The following is a 19,796-nucleotide window of genomic DNA, read 5'->3' as shown; positions in this document are numbered from 1 at the left end:
AGAAACAAGCCAAGCTAAGGCCAGGCATTTATAATTAGGAACAAGCCTCCATGTGTGACTTATTTGGGAACTGGGTGGTGGGCCCCACAAAGAGCCAAAAGAGTCAAAAAGCAAAAACAACCAACAACATTCAACTACCTACTTGGTATCTCCACTTGTATGGTTAATATACATCTCATACTAAACAGTTCAGTTTTTTCTTTGCCCAATTCTACTTATACAGCAGTCTTCTCCATTTCAGTAAATGACAATTCTAATTTCTAGTTGGTGAGAGAAAACTTTTTAGTGTGTGTGTGTGTGTGTGTGTGTGTGTGTGTAAATGTGAAGGCCAGAGGACAGCATTCAGGAGTTTATGTTTGACTCCACTCATACATTCTACATATAATCTATCAGCAAATGCTACTAGATTTTTTTTTTTTGTAACACATTCCAAGTCCAACCATATATCATTTCTCATTACAATCATAGTCCATCCATGACAACTACCTCAGTCATCATGACTTCGTGTGATGTTAAACATAGGACATAATTTTTAAAACAGTAAGAAATATCATAATACTTCCCTGATCAAATGTCCTTTTTCACCTAGAATAAAAGGCCTTTATTATATATTACACTTCACAATGATTTCGCTTAATAATTCTGTTGACTTCATCTACTAGTTTTCCATTGCTTATTCTATTTCAAATACCCTGCTCCTACATTATGTTTAAGCATGAAAAGCAATCTGTCATCTTAAGCTGTGTGGAACTTCCTAACACCAGTTCCAGGTTAGATGCAGCACTAAAAGGACTCACAAAACTCAGCTGATAGGCATGCTCACAATTATAATCTATTACAATGAAAACAAGGCAAAATCATCTGAGGAGTAGTTACATGGGTGAAGTCTAAAGGAAGCCTGTGGTGCTATATTGTGTACACTAATAAACTTGTCTGAGGATCAGAGGACAGAGCCAGCCACTATATTAGACATAGAGGTCAGGCAGTGGTAGCACACACCCTTAATCCTATCACTCAGGAGGCAGAGATCCATCTGGATCTCTGTAAGGTCAAGGCCACACTGGACACAGAGCCAGGCAGTGGTGGCACACATCTTCTTTAATCCCAGTACTGGGAAGCACTCATGCCTTTAACCCCAGGAAGTGACATGGCTGGGTAGAGAAAGGTATATAAGGCGTGAGGAGACAGGAACTAAGGCAGTTCAGCTGAGACCCTTTTGGGTGAGGACTCAGAGGATTTCAGTCAGAGGATTTGTGAAGTTGGTGAGGTAATAGGTGGTGGCTGTGGCTTGCTCTGTTTCTCTAATCTTTAAGCTTTCACCCCGATATCTGGCTCAGGATTTTTATTATAAGACGACTTAGAAATTCGAACAGAAGCTACACATCCATCTTCCTGAGCCCTCTCCTACTAGATAGGATGTACTTCTTTCCTTTAGCAAGCTGTGATAATGTATGGAACACTGTTAACCAGGGTCACTGTTTAAAGAAATTCAACATCCAAACTTCAATTTTATTTTTTTTTTTTTGGTCTAGGATTAAAGGGTTGGCATAGAAGTACTTTCTGATTTGCATATATCCAAATTCCTGAGCTCCCAAGAAATAGAAGGCATTTAGCATAACTACATTTTTGGTATAGCTTAGGCAGAGTAAATAATTTTCATCAACAACATTACAAACTGCCCCCAAACCTGGACTGCCAAATACCACCTAAGGAAGGAATAGCCTTTTAGGTAGGCTACCAAAGGCCAGTTGTTCTAACACTGTGACATTAACTCTTTTCTGCAAACAAGGTCTATACTTTAATTAGTTCTCCCTAAAATATTTGTCCCCGGGAGCCCACAAGCTTCATTCTCAAATGGGTTACAAATATTCCCTCCCTACTGTGGCCTTCCCCAACTATACTATGTCAAATGGCATTTTTTTTTATTCTCACTTCTCTTCTTTCTTTCATCTCCTATAGCGCCTATTAATTATTTTATTTATCTAATATCTGCCTCTACGTTTGAACCATGAAATGGATAATCCAAAGAAACATTGTCTACTTGGTCTCCTGAAGAATCTCCCGTAGCACATGGTTCTTTCAAAACTGGCTAATGAATGAAACCTCACAAGGCAACCTGTGTCAGTGGCTTGGTGACTATGAAGAACAAATGGAATATATTTGTCAAACACACTTCCCCAGACATTTGTTTCTTCTTGCACAAAATACTAAAATTATTCTATGTTCTATTTTTCTCAGTGATGTGTGATATTGGCCGAATTTCCAACTGTAAAATATGCAGTTACCATATTGTCGGGGATTAAGTATGCTACTGATCTCATGATCAGAAGGTATGTATGAATTCTGGTTTTAGAAGATTGGTGTCAGAGCAGTTATAACATGTCTTGGAATAACAACTTTATTTAACTTCTGTATAACAACAGAAACACATGTTTTAAACTTTTCTTTACTGACCATTCAAGTATGGGCTTTAAAAATCACTATAGTAAAAAACTAGAATACAGTAGTTTCATTATCCACTGGGGATAATTTCCAAGACTCCTAGTGGATGCCAGATACCACAAAGCACAAAACTTTACATATGCTATGCTTTCCCCTACAATACAATTTAATCTATGAATTAGGTAATACAATATTAATAATTCCTAATAATAAGATAAATAATTGTAAACAATAACTGTAATAAGTCAAGTGAATGTAGTCTCTTTCAAAATATCTTATTATTTTGAAATAATAAGTAAAGATATTAGTAAAGATATTAACTAGACAGACCTATAATTTTTCTTTTCTTATAAGGTTAAGAACTTTGACCTAGTCACTTAAAGGAACTACTTCATACCTTTGCTTTGGTAATAAGACAAGTCTTATGCATTAGGAATCATTAAATGAATAAAATAAGAGATACTTGACCATAGCCCTAATTGAGTCAGTTAATCTGATAATTGAGAAGGTACTTAGTAGTGAACAGGTGGGAAGCATACACAACATGAGCTTTTCCCATAACTCAGAATGACATGTAGGTTAAAATTTTTGAATTGCTTATTATTGGACCTTTCCTTTTAATATTTTTCATAAGATGGTTAATAATAGGTAACTGATGCCACAGAAAGTAAAACTGCAGATAAAGGGAAATTAGTGTATGTATTTTTAGACCAAATTAAACTCCTGATTTCTTGTTAAAAGTACTATAATTTCCTTCCTTCTTGATGAAGGCTTGAATCTGGAAAACACTGCCTTTATCTGACTTACCCTGTTACCAAGTCCTTCAAGTTCAAAAACTCACCTTATTTTTAGATCTATTTTCTTCTCATTGTTATGACCACTCACTTCAAACACCCACCACTGCATGTCTGATGTTCAGTGCCATGTCCTATTTTGTTCTCTCCCTACTGGAATCCACTTATAAACTGAATCAATTTCAGTTCTCTAAATATCAAGTTTAATCAAATCAATATTATATTTAAAAACACCTAGATTTCTTATGACATTCAGGACCTCCTGTAGCTGAGGCTCATGCCTCCTTTCTTACCTTCCTAACTCACTCTGGCCCCATCTCTGCATAAATGTCCCTGCCCCAGCTGCCATCAGCACTCCTGGTTCTTCTCTGCAGAGTGTACTATTCCATCTATGTCCTACCTTGTGCTCTTAGAGGTATTTCAAACCTTATATTTCTTCAGAGTATCTCTTCAGCATGCATAAATTCTCTGTACAGTTCAGCATATGTAACTTCTCTTACTCTTCCACATGTATTTACCACCCAATTTTGAGCCTTTTGATAATATGGGTTCTATTCTCACATATTCAATGTGCTTTCTTCTCTATCTAGCACAGGGATTTACTAGCCAAGTAATCTGACAACCAAACATAAAGGGCTAATCAGGGAAAATAAATAAGTAAATAAATAAATAAGTGGCTAATCAGTTTTAACACTGCCCTCTGACAGTAACACTGACACCACACTTTCTCTGTTCTCCAATCTGCTCAGATCCCAACAGAGCTTCCACTTCCATCCACAAACCTGGTGTTTATGTTTCACAACCTGAAGGGTAATAGCAATTGTCAATTATTAAAATAAATTTTTTGCTTAATTATTTTGGTGATCTTGATTCTAGAAAATATCTCAATTCTGAGTAATACAATGAAGGGCTTTGCTCAGGACCTTCTTTTCTCAGGACACATTCTACTTGTAGATCAACAGAGGAAACTAACTTTGAAAGATGAATTCTTACAGGATCTGCTTCACTAGTCACAGTGACTAAGAGGGAGACAGAGAAAGAAATATTCACAAAAGTTAAGATGAAAATTTAAACAGACTTAGATCTTTAAAATTTAAACAGTTTAAACTTTAATAGGATACTCAAAAGCATTATTTATTCAATCTTTAATACGGATTAGGCTGTTTGCTGACTTATAAAGTGAGTTTGAAGTCTATTAAAAGTATATTTCTTAGCTGGATGGTGGTGGTGCATGCTTTTAATCCCAGCACTTAGGAGGCAGAGGCAGGCGGATTGCTGAGATCACAGCCAGCCTAGTCTACTGAAAGAGTTCCAGGATAGTCAGGGATACACAGAGAAACCCTGTCTCAAAACAAACAAACAAACAAACAAACAAACAAACAAACAATTCACATTTCTTTGTGCACAGTAATACCTTAAAATAGGAAAGAGAATCAAACATCTCTTCTATTTGTTCTGAAGACTGAACAGATGATGATATTGGATGGGATGAATTCAAGGAATCTTTCCGCATGGTTTTAAATCGAGCATCTAAGAAGTCTTCGTACTAGCAAAAAAAAAAAAGTAGTAGGAAGTCATGACCAGTATAAAGGCAATTATAGCATTTATATAAATTATGCAAATTGCTACAAAATTAAAAAACCTGGGTTCACTAAATTTTAGCATATAAACTACTGAAAATACAGTATATGAATATTCCTTAAATTCAAAACTGCACTTAGAATTGAGGGACATGAGAATTAGCATTTCCAAAAGAAGAGTATAACTATAGAATTAAGAATATACAACTAACGAAAGCAAATTTCCAAATCTGAATATCCAAGATAAATATTCAATGAAGATTAAAGTATATTTTTAAAAGTTGAAACTTAGGACAGAAACTTGGTCCTTACCTTGAGTTTCTGTTAAAATAATATACAATTCTTAGTTAAGGTTATTTTAAATAAAGTACAAGTCAGTCTGAAAGCACAGAGAGAGAGCTCAGCCAAGAGTTCCCCTAGAATGTATATTAGAATTTTAAGCATTCTGGGCACCCCCAAGTGGTGAAACTGTGTATTTCATTGCTTAATTAAGTAGCACACATGATTTAAACTACCTACTTAGTATTCCAACTAAAAATTACTTGCAATTTTAATCAAGCCCTATATACAGAAATGTTGAACTTGAAATTCTCAAGAGTATTACTGCAAGTACATGAATAATATCTGTAAGGAGTCTAACACAAAGTCACAGAATTTTAGGGTTGAAAACATTTCTATGTGGGAGGTTTTCCTACAGTTTGAGGGGCCCAAGTTTCATGTTTCCCCTCTGCTGCCCAATAATGCTTGAATTATTTCAGCAATATCTGCCAAATTATGGCTTACTATGACAGCTGTGAGTACAGGAAATATCTCCAAACTCTAATGACACAACTCACAACATAATGCCTCTCTACAACAGGATGGTATTCAAGACTTTGAAACAGTATGACATGTGGTTTGTATACAGCAAGGAAAACTAATTAACTAATTAATTAATAGCAACTTATATGTTGCTTAAAAACTGTTGAAAGAATGCACTCAGTGACAACATAAAAAGCAGTATTGACAGCAGTCTTCATTTCATTTCTCTTAATACAAAGATTTTTAAGCTTTTTTAACAAAACAAATTTTCCAACTTTATCTAAATTCCTTCAAACAGAAGAACTATATTTATTTTAAAAAATGTAGTAGTTAAAATATTCATCCTAAAGTAAAAAATATGATCATACATAACTATTTCAATGTTCAATGAACTACATCAATAAGCAAGAGTGTGATTTTAATTGTAAAATCTCCAGAATTATAGATTTTGCTATAGCTTTCTAAAAAATTTTCATTACCTCAAATGCATAGAAAATATATGGTAAGTATAACTCATAACCTCGATATTCCTGCCTCATAGAATAAAGAAATACAGTACTTACACTGTTGAGCTCTTTGAATATTTTTTCCACAGAGAAATACTCCATGAAAGTCGCAAAGCCTTCATTTAGCCATAGGTCATTCCACCACTGCATTGTAACCAGATTACCAAACCACTGTAGGAAAGACAAGCTAGTAACCAGCATGATATGTATATTCCCAGGAATTTCTTAATTGGATTAACTATCAGGCTAATTACAGATAATCAAATTAAAATGTCTTAAAATAAACTATATCCAGAACAATTAAAGACTTATTAAAATTATACAAACTGTACCAAAAAATAAAGGATTTTAAAAGTTGTATAAACTTATTTTAGTAGTAAAATAAAAACTTCAACATTTTACCTTAGCTGAATGGGAAAAGAAGCAGGAAAGACTGTGAATATATTTATTTATTAAAATGTATATGAATTTTTTACATAAAACACATCAGATTATATAGATAATGAAAATTTTAAGCTGTTTCATTAAGGTGAGATTTCTTAGATAATGAAATTATCTGATCTAATACTAAGTTAGTAAGGTTATTTTCCATTTTATATATATATATATATACAATTATTCATAACAACTAAAGATTGTCAGAGGGTCTGGATTTCATGTTTCTCCTCCATTATCTGAATTCAAGACACATGATTCACACAAGATTCAAGTAACATTCCTATAGAAAGCTGTCGCGCGCGCATGTGTGCACGCGTATACACACACACACACACACACACACACACACACACACACACACACACAGAAATCTTTAAATGCTTTCTATATATGGTAGTAAAAAGAAGGCAAAAGGTAAGAGGCCCTCCTAGGTCTCTTGTGGGCATGGAAAGGTGGCTCAGCAGTTAGCACTTGCCCTGCAATCCTGAGGATCTGAGTTTGGATCTCAGCACCCATGTAACAAGCCACCATGTAATTCTCCACAAACGTCGGCAATTCCAGTTCTAGGGAGGTACAAACAGGCAAATCACTGGGGTTTGTGGTCTCCCAACCTCACTAAATGTGAGTTCTAGGTTTAGAAAGAGACCCTGCCTCAGGACAGGTAGAGAGTGATGGAAGAGGGCACCTGATGCACTCTTCTGTCCTCCACATGTGCTCTCACATGCTCATACACTCACATAGACAGAACACATACAGACATACACACATAGACACACACACACTCAGGCACACACACACACACACACACACACACACATACACACACACACACACACACACACACACACACGAGTGCAGGCACACACGCACAAACTTCTTTTTAAAATACTTGCAATAAAAAATGGTCATGGGGATACAAATTTGTCAGTGTGGTCTGGGGTTTATTTCACATCAGTAGCAAAAAATAAGGTTATTACTACAATAAAACAAAATTACTTTTGAGAGTTCAATCATTTCTTTTTCTAAGATACTATCTTAAAAATCTGTTTAACAGGAAGATGAGTGATAAGCCCTAAACAAAAGAAAAAAATAAGAGAAATAGTCTAAGTGGTAATGAGTGGTCTCAGAAATAACAGGATTAAAAAAAAAACTCACGCCGGGCGGTGGTGGCGCACGCCTTTAATCCCAGCACTCGGGAGGCAGAGCCAGGCGGATCTCTGTGAGTTCGAGGCCAGCCTGGACTACCAAGTGAGTTCCAGGAAAGGCGCAAAGCTACACAGAGAAACCCTGTCTCGAAAAACCAAAAAAAAAAAAAAAAAACTCACAAAAGACAACTTATCTTCCAGCCCATTTACAGCAGTAAATATATGCTTCATTTATCAGCTTGCCAAGAAGTTTTTACAAAGGTCACAGAGTCATCTACAGATGATGTTTGAGACCAAGTTAACTGGTCACAGCACTTTCTAGTCTTCCTTCATGTATCGCCACTTCACAGTTTCCCAAACCACACCCTACACTGAAAAGCATCTCATATCTAGGGCACAAGAGAGATAATATTTTGGGAATGGGGATATATATGGACAATTCTTTTCTTTTTTAATCTTATACAAAGAATTCCTTCACTCTATATGGGGAGAGCTCCTTCTCCCACAGTAATAAAGAACCTAGTTCTAGCAAGAAATAGAAAAAGAAATTTGGTCCTGACAACTATGATTCAAGAATTGTTAGTAAGGAGTTGGGTATGAGCCCCACAGCTATGATCTGGTACTTAAGAGTTGAGGCAGGAGAAATGTGAGCTACACATTAAGAAGGCTTTGTCTTAATAAAGAAGATGGTGTAACTGAGGGAAAAAGTTCTATCCTACAAGGATATACTGAGCAGCTGGTAGTTGCCAGATGTGATGCAGATGTGTATTATTAAGGGAAAAATGATATTCCAGGGTTGGAGAATTGAGATCAGTGGTAAAGTACTGTCTAACAAACACAAAGTTCTGGGCTTGGTCCTAGCACTGTGGTAATAAAAAAGATAATCTGAGGATACAGTTATTCTTCAAGGTTACCATTTACTAGCTGTGTATGTTTAAACAAGTCATTTCTTAGAGCTGAGTCTCAGTTTCTATACCTGTAAAATGGGATTACCACTCACCTTAGGACATTTGTGAGATGAGACAATGAATGTGAAAATGACTTAAATATGAAGCTCTAACATATTATTTTCCCTTGGTCATTAAGTTTGTGTTTAAAAAGCTTATTTTTTTTATATAATAGCAACACTAAAACCACAGAATAGTAATATACTTAATATTATACAGGTGCTTACTAAAACTCTAGGGCTTTAGATGTAATGCACTGGTTGGTAATACCTGATGTGCCAGCTCATGAGCAATGATTTTAGTAACCAATTTTCTATCTGCTACTGAAGAACTGGCATTGTCATACAGAAGAGTCTCTTCTCGGAATGTAATCAGGCCCCAATTTTCCATTGCTCCCGCTTCAAAGTCAGGAATGGCCACCAAATCTGGACATAACATGAAAGAATAGATCAACTTCTCATCTACAGAACTCCCTAAGTCAAGATACTTTACCAAATAAAGACAGTGAGATCTTCCATGATCTTTAACACACAGAATCTTCATTTTCCTAGATCTACATGCTCTGCACCTGGCTGTCAGCTAGCTGAGGAAGACCTGATCCAACCCTTTTATGATCAACAATTCTACTGTCCCTAACAAAGAAAAAAATAGCCATTTCCTTGACAATGAATCAGATTAGAGTAAGCAAGACAAAGCCCAGGGCAAATCCCATTACGTCCTTCAGAACCAGCATCACACTGAACAGAACTTCAATCTTCTTACTTTCACGGGCTCCTGGTATGTACTTTTTATTATTTGAATCAGAAATTTCTTGGAAGTTAGTCCAACTCCAGATGGAGCCCTAAGCATATTCCTACAACTCCATAAACTTTTAAGTTATATAAGTTATTTAAAGTTCAAGTTCAGAAAACTTAGAGATTGTAAATAATCTTAACAAATAAAATTTTTACAGCATTAACAATATTTCTTGGTTTTTTTTAAACAATTTTGGCAAAAGCTTCTTCTAAAAAATCATTTGTAAAGCAAATCTTCATTATAAATTGCAATAAAAATCAAAGCCTCTATTAAATTCTTACCCAATTTCTTAAGTGGATATTGAATTTCAAAGTAATTTTGATAAAACTCAAGGAGCTTTACAGTTGTGTCCAAGGCATGGTGAACTTGACCAATCTTTTCTGGTACAGCATATATTGAAACCTAAAGAGAAACATAATCCATGATGTAAAGACAGGTAAAATTAAAATGCTATGCCACTCAGCTGAGGACTATTAGGACCAGCAAATTTAAGAAGTGCATACTATATGAGATCTTTTCAGATAGAAACTCTTGCTTAAAATTCTTCCAGCCACACAGAACAAGTCAGCTGTATCTATACTTGCACAAAAGAATTACCTCATGTTTTAATTTTTTTAAAGTTTTACCAATATCTCAAACTACTGTGGTATATCTCAGAGAAAATAATAAGCACTATCCTATCTAATTTTACATTCTTGTACTCCTAAGACATAGAAATGCTCTTATTTATGAACATGACGACGATGCGTTATCTGCAGTACAAAACTAAGGTGTTAATCCTATTACTGTGCCTGTACTTCAGTAGGCACTAAATACATATTAGTAAACAAATCATCAGTTGTCTTGCTTTTATGGATCATAATATAAAAAAAAATCATATCATTATATACCCTCACTATGATTCAGGTCTCACCTTGCCCATTCACTTCAGGCTACACACTCAGGAAAAAAGCATATATAAAAAAGCACACAGGTTGCTTAAATACCTATGCTTTCTACCTATCATTTGGTAGATAAATTCATAGTTTAAGTACATATGACAGGATTATAAAAGAAACTGAAATTTGACCAAGGGATGCAATTATTCTCAATCCTAGAATACAATTAGGAGAAAGGTAATTTGGATATTTTTCTTTCTTTCTACTTTTTCTTCTCCTTAAAAGAATATGTGCAGCCTCAGTCTGGTCTAGGGAGTGAATTCCAGGACAGCTAAGGCTACACAGAGAAACCCTGTCTCAAACAAAACAAAACAAAACAAAACACAAAAACAACAACAAAAACAAAACCACGGGCTTTTATCTTCTTAATACACATACATCATGTGTTCATTATATTTATATCAATCTCATTCTAATAAATAATAAAACAGTAGAAAATAAGCAAAGCAAAAAATATGTCTCAGTAGAAATATTTTTTGCCATTTTGTGATCTGAAGGATTTAAAATATGGTCCCATGCATATTAGGCTAGCACTCCACCACTGAGCTATTTCCCAAGGCCGCTTTCTACTTTTTATTTGGACACAGGGTCTCATTAAGTTCTCCAGGCTCAGTCTTGAACCTGTGATCCTTCTGCCTCAGCATCCTGAGTAAGTGGGATTACAGGTCTTCACTACCATGCATATAAGGGGAAAAAATGCCTTAAACAACATTTTGGGTTGGGTAAGAGAACACTGATTACTACTGTTTGGTGGTTTGGGGTACAGCTCTGTGGTACAGGAGGAAGTTAGCAAGCCTAAGGCTCTGGGTTGAAACTTAATAAAAAAAGATTAAAGATAAAAAAAGGAAAGAAAACAAACAAACAAATATCTTAGTCACGGTCAAATGAAAGTCTACTGGCAACTAGGCCTTAATAGCTATAGCCTAAATGCTTTCTTGCCATCTACTGCTAGGACCATTTAAGAGATTTCTGTAACTACAGCTATGAAGATCCCTGCTTCCTCAGAGCAAAAGGTTCTTTACGACGGAAAAATAGAGTATTTGGTAGGTTTAACCTGTCTGTGACTTAGAGGAATAAAAACAAAAACTAGCTAACAAAAGCAGGACCAAACCTTATCACGCCCATGAGAAGTAATAACATGGCCTGTAGGATCTAAAGGACACACTGGCCTTCCAAAACAGGTTAACTAAACACATTACAGAAAGCATGAATTCCTAACATAAAGAATATACTGAGTCCCATCCTAATGACTGATTAGATGAACTAGAAGGGGATGATATCAAATGTGAAAAGTGTACCAGGATGATTGAAAGACATTTGGGATATGTCCTGGCTAGTTTAATGTCAACTTGACCCAAGCTAGAGTCATCTGAAAGGAGGGAAACTCGACTGAGAAAATGCTGCCATAAGATCCAGCTGTAGCTGGGCGGTGGTGGCGCACGCCTTTAATCCCAGCACTCGGGAGGCAGAGCCAGGTGGATCTTTGTGAGTTCCGAGGCCAGCCTGGTCTACAGAGTGAGATCCAGGAAAGGCGCAAAGCTACACAGAGAAACCCTGTCTCGAAAAAACCAGGGGGAAAAAAAAGATCCAGCTGTAAGGTATTTTCTTAATTAGTGATTGATGGGGGAGGGCCCAGCCACAGTGACTGGTGCTATCCCCAGGTTCTATAACAAAAGCAGGCTGAGCAAAGCCCATAGACACAAACTAGTAAGCAGCATCCCTCCATGGCTTCTGCATCAGCTTCTATTTCCAGGATCCTGCCCTGTTTGAGTTTCTGTCCTGACTTCCTTCAGTGATAAACAGTGCTGTGGAAGTGTAAGCCAAATAAACCCTTTCGTCTCCAGGTTTCTTTGGTCATGGTGTTTCATCACAGCAACAGTAACCCTAACTAAGACAAGATATAAATTATTTTAGAAATTTTGAACAAAAACATGTTGTGAATAAATTAAAATTATAGCTATATTGATAATACTGTTGAGGGCTCTAGTTAAATGCTACATGTCAGACGCAGTACTCATATCTGACTGATTAAACTAATTCTATCAACTAGCCCATCTATAACAAAAAGAAAAGCAGGAAGAAAGGAAACAAAACAGAACAAAACAAAAGCCTCTAGAGAAGCAGGAAGCAGTATTTTTCACACCTGGCCTACAATTTTCCAGGTAATTCTAACATTCCTATGAAGAAAAAAATCATTTTTTTCACACCAAATGGATCTTTCACTTTCTACTAAAAAAAGATAAGTTTAAGGAATAAAAACTGAAATATAAAAGGTAAAAAAAAAAAAATTGGTGGGAGGAGTGTTACTGGTATTGAACCTAGGGTGTGGCTAATGTCCAGTGAACTGGATTATATCCCTAAATCCTGTTTTTCCTTTGAGGCTTGGACATTAAAGCAGACTTTAGTAATAAACAGGGCACATATAGTAATCTACAGTTATTGATAAAAATCAGTTTAGTAGTATAATTCTACCTCTTTATTCCTAAACCTTGTTAAACAGACCTATATTATAAAATAGAAGCTGGATTTCAACATCTTAGAATAACAAAAATTCTTCACCTACCTTCCAAGTTTTGGACTTCTGGTTGCAACACCTACACAAGTTACTGATGTCAGCACTATATAGTGGTGGAGAGTAAAACTCTCTCCCACTGGCACCTAGGTTAATCACTTAACCTTTCTGAGACACTCTCTCATCAGAGATATGGGGCTAATGCTGTGATCATCTTTATTTCATAAAATAAAATGTTTATAAATGAGTTCCTAGCACAGTTGCTAACACAAAGTATGTCCTATCCATTTCCTAATAAAAAAGGAGAAAAATAGTAAAACTATTGTTTATTCATGCTGCTAAAAAAAACCATATTTACTACTAGGCAGTACAAAAACTGAGATTACATCTCTTAGTATGCAAAAGATTAAATGATACAGTTACATATGGAAAAAGAGAATGTGTATTCTATCTATGCATATGTATATATGCATATATAATACACATATACATGTAAATGGAATTTCTTTTCTGTGTGTGTCTGTATATATTACAGTACTGAAAAAATGAAGTGTAGAGGGGATTAGAATTCAGTCTCTTCAAGAGATCAGAGCTAGTAATTATGAAGGAGCGATTCCATACCAAAGACTTATTCTTGTTAAACTGTGCTGCCACCTAATACAAATGAGTATAAAAGCCTCTGCCCACCACTCAAAAAAAGCTATGTGAAACACTTTTCTTGAAGTTTCTTCCCAACACCAAGCATACATGAGGATGGGTTATGTATGTGATAATGAATTATGACACTAGGAGTGATGGAAGAATTCACTCTAGAACAACTGAAAATATAGCTGAGCTTGTAAAGAAAGGTCTTAAATATCATGATGAATTTTAATGTAATCCTACAGACAATAACAAGCTAGCATGGCAGATGGGGAGCAGGTTTGGAAAGGTAAGTAAAGAGAAAGTAAGTATTTAAAAATAACTCTTCTCTATCATCAGTGTTTATATCTCTACTATAAAAGTTCAAATCAAACAACTATTTATACATGGATACTAATGACAAAAAAAGCCTTATTAAAACACAAATTATGAGAAAATGGAAATAAACCAGGCCCTTAAATTAAACAATCTTACACATAAACTCAACCAGGACTTGCTTTTTTCTTCTGGTTTTGGAGATTGAAACTAGAGTCTTCCACATGCTTAGAAACACTGCTGATCTTAGCCCAGCACCTAAAATTTTTTTAAAGAGTATTCATCTCATTTTTACAGCTAATTTAATATGACAATCAATAGCCACACAAACTACTCTAACTCTTAAAGTATGGCAAGCAGAGACTTGTACATTTTATTTTAGTTTAAAACCAAAGAGCAGTACAAGGCTACTGACCATCACATTCTACAGCATAGTTCTAGAAATATTGGTATACTGTGTTATCTTACTATAATTCTATTACAAAATAGAACACTTGAAAACTATTGACTTTCAGGTATTAAATGAATAGCAGTAAATAAGAGTTAAGTGTTGTGGGATATTTGATCACTCTGTGACATCCTGAGACTGAGTTAATAAAGTAACCTTGAATGAGGGGGGTGGAGTCAGCGACTAGTTGACAAGAACTAGTCAAGAGTATATGGAGGACCCAGGATGCAATAGAGGCACAGGAAGGAATAAGGAGGGACTTGGAGATTCCAAGGCTTTTTTATACTTCCTTTTTGGTCTAGGAAGTGTGGAGAGAAGGTCAGCTAGTCACTCCTCTGCCACTTCTTTGGTCTATCAGGTTTTCACCCCAATATCTGACTCCCAAGTTGTAGATGTAACCAACCGTCTTATTAAATCAGAAACACAGAACCAACGCAAAGAAGAAAGCCAAGAGGTCAGAGCTAAGAGTTAAAACCTTACCCTTCCTCCTGCGGTGGTCCTCTCTCTCCAAACCAGAGCTACTTCCTGTGTTAAAGTCTTTATATAGAGTTTCTGTTCTGCCTTCTCATTGGTTGTAAACCCAACCACATGACCGCCTCATCACGGCCTGTCTGTATAGACCTCCAGGTTTTCTATGATTGGTATTAAGATTAAAGGCATGTGTATCCAATACTGACTGTATCCCTGAACACACAGAGACTTACCTAGCTCTGCCTACCAAGTGCTGGGATTACAAGCGTACGCCACCACTGCCCTGCTTTCCTATGGCTTGCTAATAGCTCTGACCCCTGGGCAACTTTATTTATTAACATACAAATAACATTTTAATACAAAATAAAATATCACCATACCAAGTCTTTATTAGTAATAGAACAACTTAGATAAACACAACAGTTAAGTAAGAATAGTATGTCTGTTATAAAATATCAGAATCTGATCTAAAAGCTTGTCTTCATAAGGCAACTACCAAGAATCATTAAAGAATTCTACTTAGCTTACTATAAATAGGCTTTCAGACAATTAGTACACCAACATACCAGGGTTCCATTTACATCCTGACTCAGGTTCCTCATCTCCCCTACAATGAAAGCAACCAGGTATGTGCTCATTTTCACACTTTCAGAAAACTCATCCTGAATAAGTCCTTCTTCTGTACGGACTGATGACTTCTATAGCCAAAGGGGAAAAAAAAGATGACAGTTCTGTAATTAAAGCAATCAATGACAAATATACTAAGAAACTAAAAATGCATTTAGATAATAATTGTATATTTTAATCTTTCAGCACAAATTTCTAGAGAGCAAAGCCCCTTGTTTCAGTTTCTTCTACTACCCTTGATCAAGAGGATACACCGAGTACAATGAGAACCCCAACATGGCTCTCAATATATTTAAATTACAGGGAGCAGTGGCTTTTGTCTCTCCATTTAAAAACTGTAGCAAGCCGGGCGGTGGTGGCGCACGCCTTTAATCCCAGCACTCGGGAGGCAGAGCCAGGTGGATCTCTGTGAGTTCGAGGCCAGCCTGGGCTACCAAGCGAGTCCCAGGAAAGGCGCAAAGCTACACAGAGAAACCCTGTCTCGAAAAACAGAAAAAAACTGTAGCAAAATGCAAATCCTTCCCCCCACCACCCCAGAACCTTAGGATAGCTGACTTCAAGAAGGAACTGTAGCTAAGATATCTTCTAACATGGTCTAGTGCTCCTTGGAGGACCCCCAGGAAAACTTAGTGGAATCAAATGTGTTAGGCCACTAGAGAAGTCTGCAACAGACTAAAGGTGGAGAAATGCCAGCAACTCTCAGGATTTACTAATCGTGAATCAGGCTATGCTTCGGGTTATTAGATAAGTAGGTGCCCACCTCTTTAAGAGACTGATTAAGGTGAAGAGTTTGGCTATGAGTAGGGTTCTGACAATAAATGATCATGCTGTCTACTGTCTATGGGAGTAGACTGTATTACCTGCTGGCTGTGGCTATTTCTCACCCCTAGCTACACAGGTTCTAGGGAGCATCACACAGACCGCACAAAGCCATTCAGGTAGACACAAAAGGAACCCCAAGTTCTGTTTAGCATAAAACCCCTCTGTTTGGTTTTATCCCGACTACCTCCCATGCAACTAACATTCAAGAAAGAAGCTCCTGTATTTGTTGTCCATTTCCACATGACAATAATCAAAAGTTTCATTTGCCAAAACACCAAGAATAATCACAATTCCACACTCTCAACACTGCTTAGAAAAGCAAATTCATTATGTCTTGAGTAGTTTACTGGGTTTGTACTAGTTCATAGTGTTAGTATTTGTGCAACTGTAGAGCAAGAAAACATTTCACATCTCCTCCCCATGCATTCTAAATCCTGCAAGGTCTTTTCCTTCTTCACATGTTCCTTGAGCTGACAAATTTTTCCATTTTTATTTAACTATTTCAGTAATATATACATATATGAATCTAAATATTCCTACCAACAGTACAATAAAAAGGAATCCAACTGTTCTCAGAGATCCATCCAAAGATTTTACCTTCATGTCACAGTACCTTAGGCATATTGGATAATGCAGTGTGATGCTCATTCCTTGTAATCTTGATGATAAATGTGGCTTTAAATCCTGGTTCATCAAAACAGGGAAAAGCAGATCTTGCTGCCAGGGGTTCAAACTGAGTTGCTGCAAAGTACCTAAAAACAAATACAAATTGAATAGTTACTAAGTGTCTACTAGACAAGGCACCCTGCCAAGTACTAGGGGTATGAAGACAAATACAGTTCCAGACTTTAAGCAATTAAGTAAAGAGACAGAAGTCTAGAGTGGAGAGAATCTTCTAACAGGCTTCAGATCATATCCTAACAGTGGAAGCACATTAGTAGGATCAAATAGCATAAAACAAATTCTGCTGGAGTTGAAGACACTGGAGAAACTAGTACACAATCTGAATCAGTCCTTGAACACAAGAATACTTGATAAAGTACAGAAGGGGAAAATAAACAAACAAAAACAAAAATAAATAAACAAAAAACCACTTGAGAAAAAAGCAGCATAAAGGAAGAAGGCAGTATGTATCTATAAGCTGGGGCAGCTGCTGAGTGTGGTGGGATTCACAAAGGTAGCTTCTTAAAAGAGTTTTCGACATGAAGTTCATAGGGATGATTGTCATTAATTGCTACTAAACATCTGGGTTTGCAATACTGAATCTCAAATTTATAACATTAACTTTAATGAAAATAGAAAAGCAGTTGTTCTTTAACAGTATTCTGCTATTTTTATTTTCAGAGATAAACAGAAAGGATGTTCTCCTTTCTATACCACAACAGCAGCAGTTAAGACTATAATACATACAAAGAAACTGAATTACAGGTCATGTGAAAAGCACAAAAAGAAACAAGGGCTAATGGCAGATTTTTTAATCAAGGAAGATGATCTTCACGTGGAAGACCACACAGAGTATCAGGGCAAGTGCACCTCTCTTGTACCAGCTTAAATACCATTCATAGGCACTCTAGTCATGGCACCTTCTGTTCCTAGGTCCTTAGACTCCACTTTTAGAAGATAAGCAGAAAAGAGAAAACTGGATTTGGGGTCTACACTTATTAGCCATATAACTCTGTCATGTTTGTAACCTATATCTCAGTGTTTTTATCTTATATATTATGATTGAGACAGGATTCCCTGCATCAAGCCCAGAGTTTTGTCAGAATCCAGTAAAACTTTACAATAAAACAAAACATTTGTATACTACATAAGTGATTGTATATAGATGCATACTACTAATACTAGGAAACTACAACTCCTTCTCACACTTAAAATCATTTTGTCTTTCTTGATAAGGATGGGCCCAGAAAAGGCAGAATGAACTTCATGATAACCATGCCATTTCTAACTGCCAACATTCTTACATAGTAAAAGGAACAGGATAAAGTCTTATTATATCCCTATTACTCACATTAGAGGACCTATTTATGGATAAAAATTACATCATAATGTTCTTCCCTTTGTTTGAAACAGAGTCTTTTTTTTTTTTTTTTTTTTTTTTTTTTTTTGAGACAGGGTTTCTCTGAGTAGCCCTGGCTGTCCTAGAACTCATTCTGTAGACCAGGCTGGTCTCAAACTCACAGAGATCACCTGCCTCTGCCTCTTATGCTGGGATTAAAAGTGTGAGCCACTACCCCCCAGTTGAGACAGGATCTTAAATAGCCCAAATTGGCCTCATATTTACTATGTGTACATACACATGTACATACACACACACACACACACACACACACACACACACACACACACACACACACACACACACACACACCTTGAACTTCTGATCCTCCTACCTCGACCTCCCAAGTGCTAGGGCTGCACATGTGTTCCATCATGCCTGACTATAAATCCTAACATTCTAAGAAAATCCAAACCAAACTAAAACAAAACAAAACTTAAATTATTGTTAAAGCAATATAATAACTATCTCACACAAATGTCTCTGAGATTACTGCTTTCTGAAGGTACAATGTCTTCTCTATTCTGAATACTTGATGCCTATTCTTTCTTTGTGACTTTGTTTTGTTACAGCATTTCCTCAAGCCTATTTGAAGACAAGAATTAGCTGGGAGTTGAGTAAGAGAATCCTAAGCAATGGCAAAAAACAACTTGCCAAAAAAAAAGAAGTGTGAATTGGGGAAATAGTTCAATACAGTGCTTAAGAAACACAGGTTTGAGTTCCCTCTCTGCCAGACTATTACTGTATGTACCTTTGCCCTTGGCTATTATTAATGTATTAGCATTTCTTAGTGAGTTTGATAAGGTAGAAGACTAAAGAAACATAAAATGCTCTGAGCAGTTTCTAGTGTTTTAGTTCCCAATAAGTATTGGCTACTGTTATCCTTAGTTTTAGGAAATACAGAGTTCAACATGATAGGAGAGTAACGGCTGTGAGAAAAAACAAAGGCCAAATAATGAAAATCTTCAAACTGTTAGAAATAAGAACTAACTGCAACAGGACTGTACCAAAGGCCATGACCACCTCTACTAATGGAAACAAGTGCAGAGATAAGAATAGGCATATGTAACAGTGTGGAAAGTAGGTAAAGTTTCCTGACCACAAACAGTGTCTATTCAAAGCATCAGACATTATGATTTTCCAGGCAACAAGAGCATTGGTGGTATAGTGGTAAGAAAAGCTACCTTTCAAGCAACAAGAAATACATCCCCCTAATCATCTTATCAGTTTAAATATTTATTCTAATTATAGCAGGGGTAGTCTCCAGAAATATAAAGCAAAATTGTAAGATACATACCCACACAAAATTTCTTAGGATTAATAGTTTTCAGACACCCAAAGGTAAGAATGATTTAAACTTTTATCCTCTATCGAGATAGACAATCATGTGGGGCCTTCGCTGTTATTAACAAGCAGGTAAATAAACTTACATTCCGTTTGTTCCAAAATTTCAGTTTAAAATACTATTTTAAATTCTCTAGTTCTTAGTTTCAAGGACCCACATTTTTTTC

General features: G+C 36.2%; 1 protein-coding gene across 2 annotated transcripts in view; it reads right to left on the bottom strand.

The window, feature by feature from the left end:
* Lnpep (leucyl and cystinyl aminopeptidase) overlaps positions 1-19,796 on the bottom strand; it is a 96,993-nt gene that overhangs the window by 32,772 nt on the left and 44,425 nt on the right. For both annotated transcript variants that reach the window (XM_052750694.1, XM_052750693.1), the window contains exons 3-8: positions 16,837-16,975; positions 15,341-15,472; positions 9,730-9,850; positions 8,924-9,078; positions 6,181-6,294; positions 4,651-4,782 (exon numbers count right to left, since the gene is read on the bottom strand). In XM_052750694.1, the coding sequence (XP_052606654.1) occupies positions 4,651-4,782; positions 6,181-6,294; positions 8,924-9,078; positions 9,730-9,850; positions 15,341-15,472; positions 16,837-16,975 (793 nt within the window). The remainder of the gene's footprint in view (positions 1-4,650; positions 4,783-6,180; positions 6,295-8,923; positions 9,079-9,729; positions 9,851-15,340; positions 15,473-16,836; positions 16,976-19,796) is intronic.

This window comes from Peromyscus californicus, unplaced genomic scaffold (genome assembly GCF_007827085.1).
Source record: "Peromyscus californicus insignis strain IS unplaced genomic scaffold, ASM782708v3 Scaffold_22__1_contigs__length_63687245, whole genome shotgun sequence".
Classification (NCBI taxonomy): Eukaryota; Metazoa; Chordata; class Mammalia; order Rodentia; family Cricetidae; genus Peromyscus; species Peromyscus californicus.
Note: the sequence above shows the minus strand (reverse complement) of the source record. Positions and strands in the feature narration are given on the sequence as shown.